The 20,905-nt window shown below is 33.2% G+C and overlaps 1 protein-coding gene across 1 annotated transcript in view; it reads right to left on the bottom strand.

Moving 5' to 3' along the window:
• Positions 1–18,651: 18,651 nt before the first annotated feature.
• The window catches only part of LOC128988772 (potassium voltage-gated channel protein Shaw-like), a 317,384-nt gene continuing 315,130 nt past the window's right edge, over positions 18,652–20,905 (bottom strand). The window contains exon 8 of the mRNA XM_054410392.1: positions 18,652–19,526. Coding sequence (XP_054266367.1) covers positions 19,427–19,526 — 100 coding nt within the window. The 3' untranslated portion in view covers positions 18,652–19,426. The remainder of the gene's footprint in view (positions 19,527–20,905) is intronic.

Raw genomic sequence — 20,905 nt, 5'->3', positions numbered from 1 at the left:
ACAATTATTGCAACTTCTGGTGGTTGTTCGTCTAGAAGCTTGATGGTCTAGAGTCTCTGGTGAGATTACACAAAGAGTGGCGTTTATCTCTTTTGACCCCCCAACCAATCACCAAAATTATAAATTCCCTTCATCCGCTGAGGATTATTATTTTTACTCTCTACACCTATACCAAGGCCCCACTACCTATACATTGGAGTGCATAGTACATAGTATAGTATATGGAGATAGTATTGTTTTCATCATTAAATATTCGTTTTATAGTTTGATTTTTGGGTAGATATCTCCGTTTTTTGCAGTCTGAACCAAACAATTTGGGTTTCGATGTGATGATGTGTGGATGTTAATAGAGCTACAGACTGCACCGACTGCACCTATGGTCTGATTTTGGTAAAATTGTGTACAGTATTACTACCAGGCATTTTAATAAATTTTGACCTTTTCTAAACATTGACAGCTTGGTATAGTTTCGAACTGTTTTTTACTCTCCAATCGTTGCCTTGGCAAGTTCAAACACTGATGGCATATTAGTAGTAGCATAGATTAGACACACTCCCTAAGGGAGTATATGGTATGTAGTAGCAAAAGTTAAAAATGAAAAATGGCTTGAGGTAGTATAGCAAATGAAACACCGCCAGTAAGATTTAGGTTGACGGTTACATCATCTAGTTAATAGCCTCCCCAATCATCACTTACTCCGACCTCATTCTAGCAGACTCGCCCTTCCGTATCTGCAAATCTAGACATGCATCGCTGTTATGATTGTTATTGACTTCGGATGCTATGAATACTGTACTTCTCATTCTTCCAACGTTTAAAATATTTTTTTATGCATTATCCATGTTCTGTTTTGATTGAATGTGTCGATACCAAATAAGCATCTTATATATTTTAGAAAGTTTTAAGTGTGTGCTCCTTTGGTTATATTAACATAAGATAAAATATATTATAAACAACGTTGTATCAGGTCGTTCAAGGGTGTGAAATTAAAAGGAAATAATAAAAGAAATCGACAGTTTTAAGTGTTATTGAGCATAACTAACTTACAATCTACATAAGGATGAAATCTCTAAGGGAGGATAATCTACGATGGTTTGTAGCAAGAAACGCCTGCCACCAACGTGTAGTATAATGCCTATATTTTTAAACCTTTAAACATGAATTAGCTACGATCTTAGTTAATCCAGACCTTTGATACAACGAACCTCAAACCATAACTATTTGACAAAAACGTCAGATAAATTTTCCGCTTTACAATTCAAAGTGGTGGTTTTGGAAAGCTTCACAGTGTTGCGGTCAGGTATCTAGGGGTAGAAGAGTTCTAATGTTGTGGCCAGCGAGGTTATTGAGTAGAGGTGAATACAAGCGGCAAATAATATCAACTAGTGGTCAGTAGGACGTAAGGTAGAGGGGGGAGTTGGTGGTGGGAGGGGGTAGGTCGGATCAATACATGGGTGGGAGAGAGAGAGAGAGAGTAGTGGAGGAAATACCGCGCTCCCAACCACCAACCAACCTTGGCTTCATTCAAGATGATGAATTCTACGCGAACCACACTTTTTGATATTTTATAGGTAATATGACGAAAATATTCATATACTGAGTTGCCAGCCAAGGTTTTTACTGAGGTTACAAACTCTCTATTTCAAAGCTCTCTGCTTTAACAATTTAATCGATTGTAGTTTGTAGTGCTATTTACTGCACATCATACGAAAATAATACTTGATTCCAAAACTTTCCACCGAGATCACAAGCAGACAGTTTGTAAACAATGAAAAAGTACATAAATTGAAAATTGTAGCCTACATGAATCTAGCCTTCCATTGTTATAAAGAATTCACATCTAATTTAAAAATCTAAAGCCATTTTTTAAAATAAAACTCTAGTGCTGTGTTTTACTCTGTAAGCGAAGGATCGTAAACTCAGGCAAACCATTGCGCCAGAAGATGATTAATTTGCTGCTGCCTTCAATCAAATGATTCAACGTCGACTGAGTGCTTTACACAACAGCTGTTGTTTCCTTTAAAAGCTGGATTGATTATTCAAATAAAGAAACAAAATTGCAACAAAACTAGAGTATAAGCGAACTACAATAGTTTACGTTTCTCCGTAAGAATTTCACAAAAATTTAAAATGTACAGTTTATTTTAATTTTCTTCGAATCATATAATTGTATAACAACGTTTTATTATTCAAAACGTATAATTCTTAACGAATGGTGTTTTTGGCCTCTGAGGACATCAAACGAAATAAATCGGCCCCGAGTCTAGGCAGCTATTTTAGCCTACGGTACGGTAAAGCTTGTTCCTCATATGAGAAATTAGTCTCGGAGCTCCCAGTATCGGTGATAATTGATAATCAATTTTATTTAGGAAGGGGTTCAACTACAGTATATATATAGTTCTGTGACGCTATTTTATAACAGGATACACCTTCACGTGTAAAATGAATGTAAAATGGTTAAATGAACAAGCCAGTGGTGGTGAAGCCAGTGATAAGACACGTAAATATCCAGCCAACGGCGCAAACCCGGAGGTATACCGTTTTCGAGCTTTATAGCAAAAAGTCTGGGTACACTTCCACAGATAACTTACGATATATTGTCGGATGAATAACGATAAATATCCAAATATATCTATATTTATCTGGTTTGACATTCATTTTGCAAGGATTTTAATTTTACCATAAATTAAAACAATAACATAAACGAAGCCTTTTATTTCTAATTTACACTTAAATAGTTAAGACTAAATATGGACGAAATTGTTTGTAGGTTTAGGTTCATATTTCTCAATATTTTTATCATTAATACATGTTTTGGTTATTGTTTGTTTTGTTACTTTTCTTTTCATATAATAAATTGTGTTTATGTTTTTATATTGATAGTTTTAAGTTATTAATTAAATATAAATAAAAATGCAAAATTTATGGTTACAATAAAAGAAATTATATACTCGATGTATCGAACCGAACAAGTTTCAATATATATTGTTATTCATCCGATGATATATCGTAGGTTCTTTGCGGAAGTCTGCCCAAAAGGCTAATACTGACACAAGGTCAATTAAATGGTACATTGGTCAGATAAAATAAATAATTTGTAAAACTCAAAAATTGGTCGATTGTGCTGGATTACGAACACATTTGAATAAATACTGGTGTATTGAATTAAATAAAAATCTCGTAAATGGGCGTATGCTGTTTTTGGTCTCTGGAAACATCAAAACGACCAAGTGAGCTAGTCCCTGGTTTTACTTTGAGGTAAGGCCTACGGTAAAAGACTCTATATGGGAAATTTTCTTGAAGAAAAACTCAAAGTTAATATGAAATGATATTAAACTGAATTTTTAAGTTTACTCAAAACAGAAACATTCTTTGTCTTTCAGCAGAAATTCTTTGTATTTATATTGTCGCTTTTTGATGTCATTAACGTTGATTAATCAATTACTTTTCTTCAGGGTTGACAAATAATTGTTGTAGGTTGTTTATTTTATTAATTCCATAAGATTACAAATATTGTGGATTGTGAGCGATTAAACCTATTTGATTCATGTAATTTAAAATAGGGTGCCCCATAACTCTCTACCAATATTTTAGGGCATTGTTCCTGGGTAAGGAACATATCTAAATATAATGTTTAAGTTATCCGGAAGTCCTTAGTTACTCACGTAGCCACCATTTTGTTTTTCACATATAATTTTTTGTCTGAAAAGTGGTTAAACATACGAAATTGAAACTTTGCACAAACATTTATGACAACTAGACAAAGCTACAAAAAAAAAAAAAAAAAATTATGACAATTTTCCAAATTCGTAAAACAAAATGGCGACCATTTATAATTTTTTTTACACGAATAACTTTTTAAGGCAATTTAACTACAAATCGATTGACACCTTGATCGATCGACTAACCTACAGCGGGCACGTATCACTAAAGCTGCCATATCTCAGTTAATATTCATTCAATATTAAAGATGAAGGTGTCATTCGATTTGTTATTAAATTGCCTTAAAAAAGTAAAATATTTGTAAAATCAACGGTTTTTGAGTTATTTAAAATCAAAATTAGAAATTGCCGCATTTTGTTTTATAAATTTGGAAAATTGTCATATTTGTTTTGTAGCTTTGTCTAGTTGTCAAGCTGTTTCTGAAAAGTTTCAATTTCGTATGTTTAACCACTTAAAAAATATATATAAGTAAAAAAAAAAACAAAACAAAATGGCGGCTTTGTGAGTAACTAAAGACTTCCGGACAATATAAATATGATATTTAGATATGTTTCTTACCCAGGAATGCCCTAAAATATTGGTAGAGAGCTCCGGGACACCATGTGTTTATATATAAAACTATGCAAAGAACATTTTATTTTTAGCGATATTATTTTTCGTGTTAATTCCAAAATATCACGTTTCACATATGAAAACCATCCATGTAATATTAATATCGGAGAGGTTTTCCTAGCAATTCTTACATACAGCCTTTTTACTCCGGCGACACACTCTAAATCCCTGCAAGGGACAAATTGAATTTCATATCAACATAATTTACAATATATTATTCACTCTGGGCTGTTTTCAAGCTTGGAGTTTTCCCTTTCAAAGGCAGCGTGATTAAGAATTAACCTGTCCATCGCTGTACGCCTTGTCAAACAGCATTCGTTATAGTTTTTATCTGGAAAATATTAATAGAAGTTTATTTCCACAAATATCGACCAATTAAATAAATCTATTAAACAATGATAAATAGGCCTATTTAAACACGATTGTTGAAATTCTTCAAATGATTTTTAAAATGCATTTTGGGAGGTAAACATCACTGAGCTATTCTTTTTTCAAACCTATTTTTCGAAGATTGAGTTAATTTATAGCTATTGATATAGCCTATGTAAATCAAGGGTGTTAACCGCAGTAGTTTAAGAGAACCAAATCATTACTTTGCTATTACAAATTAGGTAAATGAATTATTTTTTAATTAAATTGATAGCATCTCTTACTTTACAAACTAATCTTGAAGATTTATGTCGTTAAAAATCGTAAGTTGAATTATAAAATTAAAACTATTTCGAAAGGGTACCATAGATATTATTGTTATTTATATTGTTTTTAAGTAATAAAGTTGGCAATGGTAAGTCATGCTCACTAAAAGTTATGTAAAAATAACGTCCAACCACGTCATAGCCAGCTTTGAAAAAAATGCTATACTTCTCAAACAATCATAACTGCTGCAGGGTCATCATGCCTTGTGACAGCGAGGACTTTCTGACGGTAAGTTGAGGTGGGTTTACCTAGCTCCGCATTTTGTGCGGAGCGCTCTGCGTACTGTAGACCTCTCTCCGCACAACGCAATGCGTTGCACGGTTGTGTTTTCCTAGCTCTCAGCAATGCGCTGCAAAGGTAGCAGTTGTTTGCTAACAAGTAAGTGAACATGAACTCTTGTCCTCTGAGTAGGAAAAATAGCGTTGTTGATGTTATAAGAAGAAGAAAGACGATATTGTTGGCACCAAGTTCTTCTTGTCAGTGTTTTTAAACTGCTTATCGGCCATATTCCACAAAATTCTATGACCACCGGCTCGATAAGTCGTTGCATCACTACGGTAGAAAAGGGGAAAACGGAAAACCAATCATAACCAATACATTCTCTCTTTGCTCCCTTTCACCTATCAAATCGTTTTATCTTGCCTCTCATCGTCTTGTTTGTTGGTGATATTGTTTTTAATTTTAATTCCAGAGTCATTTTCGTGACATTCAGGGTGAACTGAAAGTAGGTGCAATCGATTTTGAATATGTTTATGAGTCAAAATAAAATGAAAATACTTACAGGACAATCTATGTAATACAATAAATATTGGACTTGCTGACATGTGTTTATGAAAGAACATAAACTAATTTTTAAATACAAAAGTCCTATTGCTGACTTAATCGAGTACAAAAGCAAAACCTGGCGTCTGCGGCCCCCTACGGATAACAATAGCATTAGAATGTCTGAAATTGTCTAATGAAAGATGCCAATTAAGTGTTGTTGTTTTAGCCCCAAGGAGGTCCTGGGATATGTGACCTGCTTCACTGCGGGGACACCCTGTGTACGCCCGGGGTCTCGCCTTGTAGGATAGAGAGTGAGTAGAGCAATGTAGCAATGTAGCAATGTAGCAATGTAGCAATGTAGCAATGTAGCAATGTAGTAATGTACAGTAACCTGTAGACACCCAACTAAACAAACATAAAACAACAAAAAATCAAAATGTCAAATATCTTGACAAAACATTTTTAAATATCTTGTTCCTACAGTTATAAAACAAAGCGGGGTTGCTTGTACTGATTATAGCACGAAAAGTAGTTAATTGCTGCATTTACTTACTGTACTTTTGCTGCACTAATTTTCTTTGCCACATTCCAGTATTATAACCAAACAACACAAAAAGCGTGTTTCTATTAGGCACGTAATCCGTGTACGCTTGAAAATATGTTGGCAACACTACGACAACGATTAGCTGGGGCAGTGTTTCCCATTTCGTTCGTTGGATTTAACCTAACCAGCAACGTGTTGTTTAGTGTTACACATTATATTTTTAACCGACTTCCCCACTACCAACAAAAGGAGGAGGTTCTCAATTTGTTTGTGGCGATGTTTTTTTTTTTCTATGTATGTTCACCAATTTCTCTGTGATTCTTTTACCGATCAGTGTGGTTCCACCACCAAAATAACCAGGAGGGTTTCTATTTGGTACCTTATATATTATGTTTAAGTATAATATTAGTTTCGGTGAAAAATTCTGAAAACCTTAAATATTCAACATTTATTTTGTTTACATCTGTGCAGATTGTTTACATTTGTGCAGAGAAGGCAATAAATAATAATAACATTCCTACAGCTGTTAGTTGAAACCATTTAAATGAAGCTGCAGACAATTCTTCTCATATTGATCAATAAACTATTTCTTGCCATGGAGCCTAAATGAATTACATTGAGAAATGCATTTTCTTTTGGTTACTATAAAAAATGTATTTTAACGTTTGACCTGATTTGTGTATACAGTCAGTGCATAATCGTCAATTGTCTTAAAAGTGTTAAATATTTTAATTACTAATATGCATTTGCAGATGTGGAATGTTTATTGATATTCTCTACCCAGTTACTATATATCAATACTATTATGCCTGCTTCGGAAAGTCCTAGAGGGAGATGATTTGCAATTTCGACTAGGCTATATCTTGATCAAACAAAACCACCAACATGGCTTGCACCACTTTTAGCTGAACCAATCTTTCATATACATATTTCATTTGCAGATGTGGAATGTTTATTAATATTCTCTACCCAGTTACTATAACCTCAGAGTAATTACTCTGAGCTATAACCTACATATCAATAAAAAGTCAAGACCCCCCCCTCTAATATTTTTCCAAGTAAATATACAGAGATATCCTTTTGGTGGTCGAGCAATCTTAGCAGGAAGTTTCATTTTATCATTTTGAAATTTTTGAGTGTCCCCCCAAAAGGGGGGATTTGGGGGGCAACTCAAATATTTTAAATATAAACCCCCTTCAAGTGACACCTCATTTTGAAGTGTTTACAAAAACTTAAAGAATGGTGAAAACTAGAGGTCGCTATCCCTTCTCTATCCAAAATGGTAGCCCGTCAAATGTTGTGGAAAATCAATGGTAAAATTTTTAATATTGGCTGTCATTTTGGATAGAGAAGAGATAGCGAGCTCTGGTTTCCACCATTCTTTAAGTTTTTGTAAACACTTCAAAATGAGGTGTCACTTGATAGGGGTTTCTATTGAAACATTTTCAGTTGTCCCCCGAATCCCCCCCTTTTGGGGGACACTCAAAAATTTTAAATGTAAACCCCCTTCAAGTGACACCTCATTTTGAAGTGTTTACAAAAACTTAAAGAATGGTGAAAACCAGAGCTCGCTATCTCTTCTCTATCCAAAATGACAGCCAATATTAAACATTTTACCATTGATTTTCCACAACATTTGACGGGCTACCATTTTGGATAGAGAAGGGATAGCGACCTCTAGTTTTCACCATTCTTTAAGTTTTTGTAAACACTTCAAAATGAGGTGTCACTTGAAGGGGGTTTATATTTAAAATATTTGAGTTGCCCCCCAAATCCCCCCTTTTGGGGGGACACTCAAAAATTTCAAAATGATAAAATGAAACTTCCTGCTAAGATTGCTCGACCACCAAAAGGATATCTCTGTATATTTACTTGGAAAAATATTAGAGGGGGGGGTCTTGACTTTTTATTCACCCTGTATAATATTTTCCAAAGGTACTATACGTGTTAACGACCAATTTTTTTACTTTTGAGAGATTGTTTAGTGCTGGTAGCTGAGGAATAACTTTCATATTGTTCCAAAAGGCTTGAGACGTTACTGTATTTCTTTTTATAAGGTAGAAGTACACCGATTGCAGGAAACGATGATGTCTGACATTTCAATGTATCTAGAAAAGACAATTAGTTTTTCATTAGGCCTAATATAATGGACAACTCTTTCTTTCTTAAGGAATATGTAAACATGTTTATTTTCATACCCATTGATTATGTAACCTGAACAGGTGACTCAAGCAGTTTTAAAATAATGATTGTTCTGTGGAACTTTTGATTGTTTCAAACAGTTTTGCTTATCAAAAAACCTCAAGTAATTAATATATAAAAAATTATACAGTCACTAAAAATCATGAAATAATTTATTTTTCTAAAAAAATACAACCGACTTCAAAAGCTCTAAAAAGAATGAAATAATTTCAATAAAGTAAACTTTTGTATTAGGCAAGCTCACGTATTTCAAGTCGGCGCGGCTCAAACTGCAAATATGATTGAAATTAAATATTGTGTATGTATTTTGAAAATCAATAAATTGTAGCTGGATAACATAAATATATAAAAAAACATACTGAACTGTTTTTTTTATATATTAAAGGAAATATTTTCTTGTATTTTATGTTTACTTCAGAATAAATGCATTATGAAAATAACACACACAAATGATATGAATAGGAAAATAATTTAGTTTGATATTATGATAGGGAAAAGAAGCTAGTTTAGTATTAAAACGTTACTTTTCCAAGTTAGAAACATTTAAATGCGTTATAATCTTTTTAAAGATACTCTTTAATACCACTATAATGCCGATCTCTGATTACGGTAATAAAATAACACTTAACGCATAACTATGAAAAAGACATGCAGATTAACACCTTTAGTTATAGATAGTCGCCTGCAAAATGGACACCCTCTTTCAATTTTGTATCAAAAATCATCATAGAGCCGCGCCGAATTAAAATACGTGAGCTTGCCTAATACAAAAGTTTACTTTATTGAAATTATTTCATTCTTTTTAGAGCTTTTGAAGTCGGTTGTATTTTTTTAGAAAAATAAATTATTCCTACAGTTACTAAAAATCATACATATAATTAGTCTTTCAATCACTATACAACACGTTTTTAGGTTTGGTTAAATCCAAGTTTTGAACGAAATTGGAAACGCTGCACCAGCTGATTGTAGTCGTAGTATCTTTAAGTGTTGCCAACTTAATTTCAAGCGTACACGATTTACGTGGCTAATAAAAGCACACTGTTTTGTGTTGTTTGATTGGAATACTGGAATGCGGTAAAGTAAAATGAGTGTGGGAAAAGTAAGTAAATGCGGCAATTTGCGTCTTTGCGTGCTATAATCAGTGCAAGGATGATCACTTTGTCAGGTAACTGTAGGAATAATAATACAGTAATGTTTACGCGAGCGCAACGTATTCTAATCCGCGCAACTTCGCACACTAGTTACACAAATAATTATTTCTTATTGCTGTATGTTCTAAAAGTTTCTGAGGTTGAAGTAGATTTGATCTTCGGGGAGTGGTACATAATACTAGTTTCAAATGTGTTGCAACCATCCATATTAGTTGAAATCTGTTCGCTTCAAACATGGATCGTTGCACCTTTGGTCAGTAATTTTGCCCATAAAGTGACGCGTTCATGACAAAACACCTGCCAAGTTATTGCACTGAGATTAAACTAAGAAGCTACTGCTACTGGCCTAAGATCTTGCATACATTTGAAAAACCTTTCCTGCTGCAACTGATAAAATAAACATTATTTTAGGAGAATTAACCACATATTTAATAAGTGTACGAAAATCAAGCTGGTCGACCCCGGAGACAAAGTCCCTATTTTCCTTTCACATCTTAAAATATAATAGCAAATAACTAGGGTAGACTTCCGTATCTGTTGGCACAAACAACCGAATAAAATATCGATCGATATATCGATGTATCGTTTGGTTAGTTAGGTAAGGTTAACCTAACCTAACCAACCAAATTGTATATCGAATGAAACAATTGAATAATCGATATTTTCATTCGGTTGTTTGTGCCAACAGATACGGAAGTATACCTAATAACTTATGACTAATTAAAAATTATGTTACACTATGATGGACTTGTAAATTTTCTTTTAATTTTCCAGGTAGCATAAAACCCTTCAATATCAAGATACAGTTTGGTCCAGGACTGAGAGCGGAGAACCCTGAAGACAACCTGGGAATGTGCCTGAAATATGAACAAGTTCCTTGTAGTTAGGTAGAAGTAGGCAGATAGTATTCGAAAGTGGAGAGAAATGCGTAAAAATAACACAGAATTGTAATTAGTACTGTTGTTGTACTACCAAAACGAACTGTTATTGTAAATTGACTATATTTTAAACAAATAGTTTAAAAAAGCTTTGATTTGCTAGATGTGCTGCACTCAAAGGCCTCTCAGGCTCATACCAATGTCCCACCAACTTAAAATATGTAAAATTGAAATTGCTGTCACAATATGTTTCATCGAGTGACCCATAGACTTACTGTGTATAGTCAATGATTATATCCAGCAACCCGAAGATTAAAACGGTTTGTATTATTATTTAAATTTTACATTAAAATATAATTGAACGGCTAATAAAAACCCCCTTTACACTTGTATTGTTTATTAAGTTTACAAACGTCTGAGATCTGGTTTTAAGGAGGGGGTGGGTCGTCAACATTTACCCCTAATATTATAACCATCTAATCAAGAAGCAATGATAAAAATGATCTTTTTGAGTCCTTTTTGATAGCTGTACATGGACCATATGTTGATAGTTTATTGTTTAGATCATGAATCCTAGATATAGTTCGATGTGAAATGTTCCAAACCGGAATCTGATTCTTGAATTCTCTTTGAACTGTGCGCGGGTCAATAGCGAAACCACAGTCGACAGTTTTTTTCCATTTCGATATTTATGGTAAAACCTGACACCTAACAGCAAAATATAACTCTCGTACGTTTTAGAACATTTGACAGAATGTATTGCAATAGTGCAATCCATAGGTTATTTCTGTGCCACACTGGATAAATTTTGTTAATTTTTTACCGTACATTATTCATAACATTAAAGATATATCGTGTGTTATGTACTTTTCAGCCCTCGATTAACTTTAAGTACCCGTAGAATTTACATTACGTGGATCTATAAGCTTGTATGGATAACATGTAAAGCTACGAATTTATAATTATATATAGTTAATTTATTACTTACTTACTCTTACTTACTTACTTCTGTGGCCATTGAAAACCAAGGTGGTCTTTGGCCTCGCCAACCATGTGCCTCCAGGATCCTCTGTCCTCTGCCAGCTCCAGGTCTGCTCTCATACTCCTTAGGTCCTTTGTAACCTCGTCAATCCATCTCATCCTTGGCCTTCCCAATGGTCTCATTCCCTCCGACGTACCTCTTATCACTTGTTTTATCATCTCCCTCTCACCTCTGCGTTGAATGTGGCCCAGCCACCTCAACCTTATATTCTTAACCACTCCCACAATATCTGGTTCCTTATGCAATTCCCTCAATTCCCTATTTTTTCTCATTCTCCATGAGTCTTTTATTGGTCCAAAAATCCTTCTAAATTATTTATTTTCAAAAGTTATAGGTCTTTTTTGGGATATTTTTGTGAAAGACCAAGTCTCTGATCCGTATAGCACTACAGGTTGCACTATGGTTTTATACATTCTTATTTTGGTGGTTTTTGATAGAAGTTTACTTTTGTATAATTTTATTAAGCTCCAATATGATTTTTCTGCTGCTGTGAGTCTGTTTTGAATCCAAACATCTTCTCTGTTATTGTTTGTGATTTTTACTCCCAGATATTTATACGTGTTTGCTTTGTGGAAGCTAGGTGTAGATACGGACCTATTTAATAGCTTTGTTAACTGTAAAGTTTTACAGTATAACAGCTGATTAATAGCTAGGTGTAGATACGGACCTGTTTAATAGCTTTGTTTACTGTAAATTTCGATAGTATCACAGCTGGTTATCTATTTAAAATAACATAACAAACCGATAGCTAGATGTAGATACGGACCTATTTAATAGCTTTGTTTACTGTAAAGTTTGAGAGTATCATAACTCACAGCTGATTAGTATTCTGTCGAGCTAGGCAAAGCCGTTATGTATTGATGTCATGATACTGCGGGATAACAGTTGTAGCTGTAACAATACATGACTTTATCCTGTCAGATGTTCAATACTATTGAATAACAAACTGTAAAAAGGTTAAGAATTAACACTTATTTACCTACGACAGTTTTTTTAAATTGGCTTTTTTGATTCAATTTTTAGAATTACAAAGATTCGCGTACACATTGCTTAATTTAAATTTCTACTTGTGTCGTAAAGACTATTTCTACACCATTGTTGTTTTCTACTCGTGTCGTTAAAACTATCTATACGTGTCCGTTGGGTAAACTACTATTACTTAAGCCTTCGAAATAAATGGATAAATGCGGAAGTTAGAATAAGAAATGAGAAATAAGAAATGACGATACTTCATGTACCTGTGGAGTCGAGAGTCAAACTATAAATGAAAAGGTCAACAATAGTCCCATGATGGCTCCCCTAGTGAATCGCGCAGACTCCATAGCACTTAAGAATGAAGCTAGACATAAATGGGATACAGTTGTGAATACCTCTTTGAGATAAAAGGGCAGATGTCCTATTTTTACTTTATTATCAAGTAAAAGTACATTATGCTAAAGTCTTTTGCAATTTTACTCTTTCTGGTGGCTTGCCCAAAAGAGATAGAACAATATACATTGGCATTACTGGAAGATGATACTGGAGTATGAAACACTTGACTTCCGCAGAGAACCTACGATATATTATTGTATGAATAACGATATACATCGAAACTTGTTAGGTTCGATATATAGATTATAATTTTTTTTGTATTGCAACCATCAATTTCAAAAATGGTTTGCTTACGTTTTTATTGATATGTAATAATGTAATAATTAAAACCATCAATATAAAAACCCCTTATTTATTGTATGAAAAGTAACAAACAATAACTGAAACATAAATAAATTATAAAAATATTAAGAAATATGAACTAAAAACCTAAAAAAATTTTTCCAAATTTAATCTTTAATATTTAAGTGGGAACTATGGAATAAAAAGCTTTGTTAATGTTATTGCTATTTTCTTTCTATCATATGGTAAAATTAAAATCATAGTTATATTCATATAGAACCAGATAAATATCGATATTTATCGTTATTCATCCGATAATTTATCGTAGGTTTTCTAGAAGTATACCTACTTTCCATTGTCTTGTTAATTGAACTGTGGAAAGGAATAAAAACAGTCCAATAATATACGATATTTGCTTTTATTTCCAAAATTTAATATACAATAACAATAGACGCACAACCTACGTTCGCGTGAGAATTGGCAGCCAAGATGAAAACTTTGACTGGAACATAACAACAGGTAAGTGATAAAGAATAAATGTGATATGACATTCAGATCTGTAATTGAAATAACCAGCAAGAATAAATGGGTAGACTTCCTTATCTGTTGGCACAAACTACCGAATGAAAATATCGATTATTCGATTGTTTCATTCGATATATCGTTTGGTTAGTTAAGTTAGGTTAACCTTAGCTAAATAACCAAACGATATATCGAATAATCGATATATCGATCGATACTTTCATTCGGTTGTTTGTGCCAAAAGATACGGAAGTCTACCCGAATAAATCTCCGTTTTACCTAAATATTTAAACACAGTGAAAGTATTTTAAACCCTTCCAAGAGCTTTACAACTTTTAAAATAGAGACTTAGCTATCGTTATTATATTTTACCTATATACAGTAAAGCTATACAAAACCGATATTATTGCAGTTATAAAGCGATAGCAGTATTTTATGCAAAGTTTTACTCGCATAGTGTGAACTTGGAGGCTTTGATTTCTGTACATCCGATAACATTCTTTACAATGTGTAACATCACATAAAATTTGTCTTTATATAACAACTACCTCCAAATTAAATTGAAAAAGTTGATATCGAACAAGTTAAAGCTAAGACAAAAACTTAAACATAATGAACCTAAACCATAATGGGAAAAAGCTCGAAGTTAGGTTTAGTAATTGATATAAATATTATTACTAGTTATCAATAATACTGTACAACTAGCATTATTCATTGAATGCGAAAGAAAATTACACTAGATTCAAAGATAACTGGCAAAGCATTAAAATGTTGTCTATTTGTTCCAAACATTTTCTTAAATAGAGTTTTTAATGACTTTAAGTAGATAAATATATTGCCGATAGGTAAAGTATGTGTGTAAACAAAACATACGAGTACTACAAAAAAAAAAAAAATAAATAAATAAAAAAAAAAAACATGAGTTGGGTAAGGAGTTTTCCCAAAGATAGTTCAATCTGCAATGGATGCTAGCTTTGTATTTTTTTAATATTATAGGATCCGTATATTGGTTTTAAATTTTTTTTGGTTATGTAAATCAATAAAAAATAGTTAAAAATAGTTAAAATGGATAAATGTTGTAATTTTGTAGCACAAACATGTTTTGTATGTTAAGAAGTTACAATAAAAACAGCAAAATGTTATAAATTTTCACTAGAATAGTTGATAAACTTATATGACTAGAGCAATCAACTATAAATGCAATGAAACAACAAGAGGAATGTATAAAGTAAAATTACTCTATTCTTACTCTAAAAAGGACTAGACAAAAGATAATTTATATTGTTAAATTGTCAAATAACTATCAAACAATCTTGGATTGACTGCGAACTAAGAATATTTGATTAAATACGAGTATATACCATTCATAGTGGGTTATTTGCATGGCAAGTAGTCATTCGAGATTTAATCATACGTTTTAAAAACATTGTTTGGATAAGAGAACACATACGAATAGCAGGGCAAATGCTAATAAATAAATACATTTTGAGAGACAATAGTCAATATAACTAATGCATCTATCATGATGAGAAGCATTTTAGATAGAATATTTATAATTTTCAATTCAAACAGGTTTACGATTTGAAACGGAATGGTTTTAAGAATTTTCAAAACTCATGAGCAAACTCAAACGAAAACATTTAATCATATAAGCATATCTGCTTCAGCGTAATTTTAATTGAACTACATCCAACCTTTCATAAAAATGAAACTCTGACCAAACTTTATTAAAAAAAGATAACCACCACTTATGTGTATGTTCTCATACCTTAGTGCACTATAGTTCACAAACTTACACCTAGATAGCACGGCAATCACAGAGTTGTAACAGATAAAACTGCCATCTTGATCCCATTTTCTTTTTCGGTTGTGTTTATTGTTTATAATATTACACTTTTAAATTGGGGACCATTGAATTTCCGTAACTTTATGACTAAACTATTAACAGATAAGTGTTTCTCATTACAATATGGTTTCTAAAATTTCATTTATTTGGAATTAGTTGGAATTAATAACCTATGTTTGTATCTTCTAGTTTATCATTGAATTATTTATAAATTAACGTTTTTGATATGTATTCGTACATAGGAGTGCGTTATGATTTATTAAAGCTTATACAGTATGTTTACTGCATAAACATTTTCAGTTATGATAATTAGATTCAAACAAAAGGGAATTTTTAAGTTGCAGTATAAAAACTTAACAAGACTCATCAACTTGTTGCAGTATACGAAAGTTCTATAAGGTTTTTCTAAAATTCAACATAATATTTAACTATGAGGTTAACAATTAAAGTTTTACTATGCAATTAAAGGTTTTTAATTATTCTAGCTGACTAGATTATTGCCATATTAAAATGCATTCATGAAGGTTATTACTCAATTAGCCTGAAACAACAAATTGGTCGAAAAAATCAATAGTTAATAGGTAATAAGATAATTTATCGAGTACTTTTTTACAAGAGGGTTTGGGTAGATTTACTAATATTATTTTATAAAGAAAAGTCAGATGTAATAATTTAGCAATACATTTTCTACGCTGTTTCTATCTCGTCAGGTGACATAGACTTTTTAAATTATTTTACTAAAGATAATCACAAATTTCTTTCCCTTTATAATATCTTCCAGTCGATTTGACCTTTGCAAAGAACGTTTGAACCGTAACCGACAAAGGACCGATGTACAGTTGACTTGACAATGTCTTTAAATATAAACCTTGCCTACACTAGCATTTATAAACTCCAAGAGAGAAGAAGCAATAATGAAAGTGCAATTGAAAGACATCAAGTAAAAAAATAGTTTCGGGAAGCATGTGAACTACAATAGTTAACTGTCGCAATTCTCACTAAAACTCTGGTGTAACAGTTAGTTTATTGAATGTTTTAATCGTAACGAATTTAATATCATAAAATTCATTTTACCCTATTTTACATAATGTTTGATTTACATATAAAACACTGCGGAGGTTCGTGCTGTCAGAGATCTACACGGGGTCATGTGCTAGGACTCAGCGGACAGGTAAAAATCGATGCTTAATATACATATGAAATATAAGCCTAGTATTTATAAACAGTGTTTAGAACATGATATTCGTGTCTCTAATGCTAAACTGTTGTGAATACCCTCCATGTCCCCTACTCTAGTCGCATCGTCTTGGTCGAGTTGAGTTGCTAACCTAAACTACTAGTGGTTGCGAGGCACTCGTCCAATGAAAATCGAATAATTTTCAAAATAATTACTCATTTGTCATAATGTTTTTTGTTACGATTTTATTTTTACATGGATCGTTAAGATAGGTAATGTAGGAAATGTTATAAACTTACTCGTATGATACCACTAATATGTGATAGTGGCTGTTGCACTATTATTATATTAGATTTATGAATGCTTCAGGACAAAAATGTGTATATAAAAAGGACAAAATATGAAAATCCATGTCGTGGTTCTACCGCTGGACGCTAAGGTTTCCATTCTCTACGGATAAATCCCCTTTAAGATATTGTGTAGTCCAATTGGAGAAAAAACGTAAATGTTTGGACATTAAGAGCTTAACACTCAATAGGAAATTCCTTGAGGCTAAATAATTTGTCCATCGTATTTGATCTCAAGTCTTGTTGAATGAATCATTAAAATGATCCTCAAATTTCTGAAAGGTTACGGTTTTGTGGATTTTGAGCCTTAATGTGAAAAGGGGAGGTGCAAGAATGCAAGCAGTTTTGGAAAACTGACACTTAAAAACGTTCATTTAACTGCACGTATGACTTGTATTTAACCCAGGGAGTTTCAAATGCACTGAGTAATCATCTAAATTCTAAACTTTCTTACACAAAACGTTTTTGTTTATATATAAATCCGAAAAACCTTGCTTCAGACTAAAACTGCAAATGTAGATGTATTGTTAAGAGCCAAAAATCACGAGAAAATTATTTTAATTTTTAGGTATAATCATTTGCAAAAATATCCCTCCTCTTATTCTCCGCCAACGATATAAACAACTCATGGATCGCTGGCTCAGTGTTGGCCGCGCGGTCGAGCTTCCCCCACCATCGACTGGCAGAAGCCGACGCAGCCCATACATTCACCATTATAAAACACACTTTTTATTTGCTGCACTGTTGAAATTTATAGGGATAAAATATTGCTAACGCTTGTCAAACTCTTTTTACTAGTTAAACCTTTTATGTCTGTTTTGTTTCTTGCAGAAAATAACCCATTTGAATTCTTTAAAACTACAAATTCACTAAACCCGTTTTGTAGAGTTTTTTAGACAACTGATATTGCTAGTTCCAAATTGTACATGGTAAAATAATAAGTGATTACAAAGGAGAAATATGAAGTACAATATTTGTGTTTGAAATTCTATTTTATTAATCGAAAAACTAGTACATAAACATTTAGAATAATTTTGCTAAGTTTTTGCCGCAGTGGTAACGTAAATGTTTGACGTAAACGCGATATTTTTTTCTTTCAATGTTTAATGACAATGTATCTTACAAAATAGGTCATAAAAAAGTATGCCTATCACGTTAATGTCAAGCATAGATTTGCGGTAAAAACTGGACAAATGTAGTAGGGTTTTTAAGAGTTCAAATGTGTTATTTTTTGCACGAAAAGAAGAAGACATAAAGTTTAGAATAGTAAAAGTTTTTGGCATGTATTAGCAATATTTTATATCTATATATTTAAACAGAGCAGCAACTTAAAAAGCCGCGTTTTACAATGGTGAGTGTATGGGCTGCGTCGGCTACTGCCAGTAGATGGTGGGGGGAGCGAGACCGCAAACAGCGCCCGCAGTGCTACTGAGAGCGCAATCCAGTAGTTTTTACATCGTTGTTCTCCGCATGATGATAATTAATCACACATAAAACAACGAACTAAACAAATATTATTCTAGTCCAAAAATTAATTTAGATTTATATATTTGATTCAGTTTTTGACAAATGGTAATCAACGTCGACGATTTTGAGCCTATTTATAGTACGATGTATAATACGATGCCTTACGGGATACGAATCCGAACACGTTTTAAACGCTCGTATTACTTTACAAAATTTACATTGAATTTCTCTTCTGATGTAGTATAGTGTGTTTTTATTTCATGGCTTCATGTGATTGTGTATTCAGGTGAATGTTTTTATTTCAACATTTGTAACACTCTGTAAAGCGCTATTTAATTTGTAAGGTACAATATCAAAGCAAAAGTATGCTAACCTCAAGTCCAGATTCAAATTATGAAGAATTATAGGTTGCCTGTAGGGCGTATATGTCTAAAATGAATAATAATGGATTTAAGTTTTATGAATACAGAAGCTTTTCTAGAATAACATCTGAAAATCCTATTATGTGTGTTGCTAATAACATTGTTATACGTTTTTGTGTTTATGTGTTCATTTTACAAACTTATTCAACACGCACTACGTACCCGCAACCACTTTTAAATCTAAAATCTTCCACTCTTAATCAAAAACTTTCACACAATTGTCACATTCGCTCGTAAATTCCCTCTTAACCACTAATGTGTAAAACGTCTGAGCGTGAGAAAAATATAAACTTTAGAACTCATTTCAACATTGAAGAAAAAATATGTTAATAGAATTTCAGCACCTATTTAGTTAATAGTTTCTTAAGGTACACACAACCTATGACATCAAGCCTGAAGTATCGAGGGTCCGAGGGCGCTCTTGACGGGTTCGACCTTCACTCCTACACCGTTGGGGTTCAAGGTCATGGTCATACCCACTGAAACAAGACAGAAACATACAATTAAAACAGTATTTGCAGTAGTAGATAATTAGTACCAGGGGCTACAGACGAAAGGTCAGAAGCAAAAAAAATATTGTGTAGAAATTCAGGACAATAAGTCCAAGGGTCTACAGGAAAGCATTGTGTAGAGTTGTAGGACAATCAGTCCCAAGGTCTGCAGGAAAACATTGTGTAGTGTTGTAGGACAATCAGTCCCAAGGTCTACAGGAAAACATTGTGTAGAGTTTTAGGATATTCAGTCCAAGGGTCTTCAGAAAATCTTTGTGTGGAGAGCTGTAGGACATTAAGTCCCAGGATCTATAGGAAACCATTGTGTAGAGTTTCAGGACAATCAGTCCAAGGGTCTAAAGTAAAAAAAATTGTGTAGGGTTGTTTGTATGACAACCAGTCCCAAAGTCCACAGACGAAAGGTCAGTAGTTTAAAAACATTGTGTGGAGTTGTAGGTCAGTCAGTCCCAGGATCTACAGACAAATGATCAGTAGTTTAAAAACATTGTGTAGAGTTTTAGGACAATCAGTCCCTAGGTCTACAGAAAAACATTGTGTAGAGGGTGTAGGACAATCGGTCCCAAGATCTACAGACAAATAGTCAGTAGTTTAAAAACATTGTGTGGAGTTGTAGGTCAGTCAGTCCCAGGATCTACAGACAAATGATCAGTAGTTTAAAAACATTGTGTAGAGTTTTAGGACGATCAGTCCCTAGGTCTACAGAAAAAAATTGTGTAGAGGGTGTAGGACAATCTGTCCCAAGATCTACAGACAAATAGTCAGTAGTTTAAAAACATTGTGTGGAGTTGTAGGTCAGTCAGTCCCAGGATCTACAGACAAATGATCAGTAGTTTAAAAACATTGTGTAGAGTTGTAGGACAATCAGTCCCAAGGTCTGCAGGAAAACATCGTGTAGTGTTGTAGGACAATCAGTCCCAAGGTCTACAGGAAAACATTGTGTAGAGTTTTAGGATATTCAGTCCAAGGGTCTTCAGAAAATCATTGTGGAGAGCTGTAGGACATTCAGTCCCAGGATCTACAGAAAAACATTGTGTAGAGGGGGTAGGACAATCGGTCCCAAGATCTACAGACAAATAGTCAGTAGTTTAAAAACATTGTGTGGAGTTGTAAGTCAGTCAGTCCCAGGATCTACAGGCCAAGAGTCAGTAGTAAAATATGTTCGCGGTACATAAATAAATTACCAGTCCCTGTATTAGCCCTGGGACGGTTTGTACAGTTGAAAAGCAGGTAAAGATAAAGTATGCGTACCTAAATGCACTATAAACAAGTTAATATATATGTTTCAACATTAACTTCGGTTAAAAACTAAAAATTTACGTAAGATTTTTCTTAGTTTTTTAGGGTTA

This window comes from Macrosteles quadrilineatus, unplaced genomic scaffold (genome assembly GCF_028750875.1).
Source record: "Macrosteles quadrilineatus isolate MER2022 unplaced genomic scaffold, UCM_ALF_1.0 Scaffold_3__2_contigs__length_128488019, whole genome shotgun sequence".
In the NCBI taxonomy this organism is placed as follows: Eukaryota; Metazoa; Arthropoda; class Insecta; order Hemiptera; family Cicadellidae; genus Macrosteles; species Macrosteles quadrilineatus.
The sequence above is the reverse complement of the archived record's forward strand: the minus strand, read 5'-3'. Positions and strand labels throughout refer to the sequence as shown.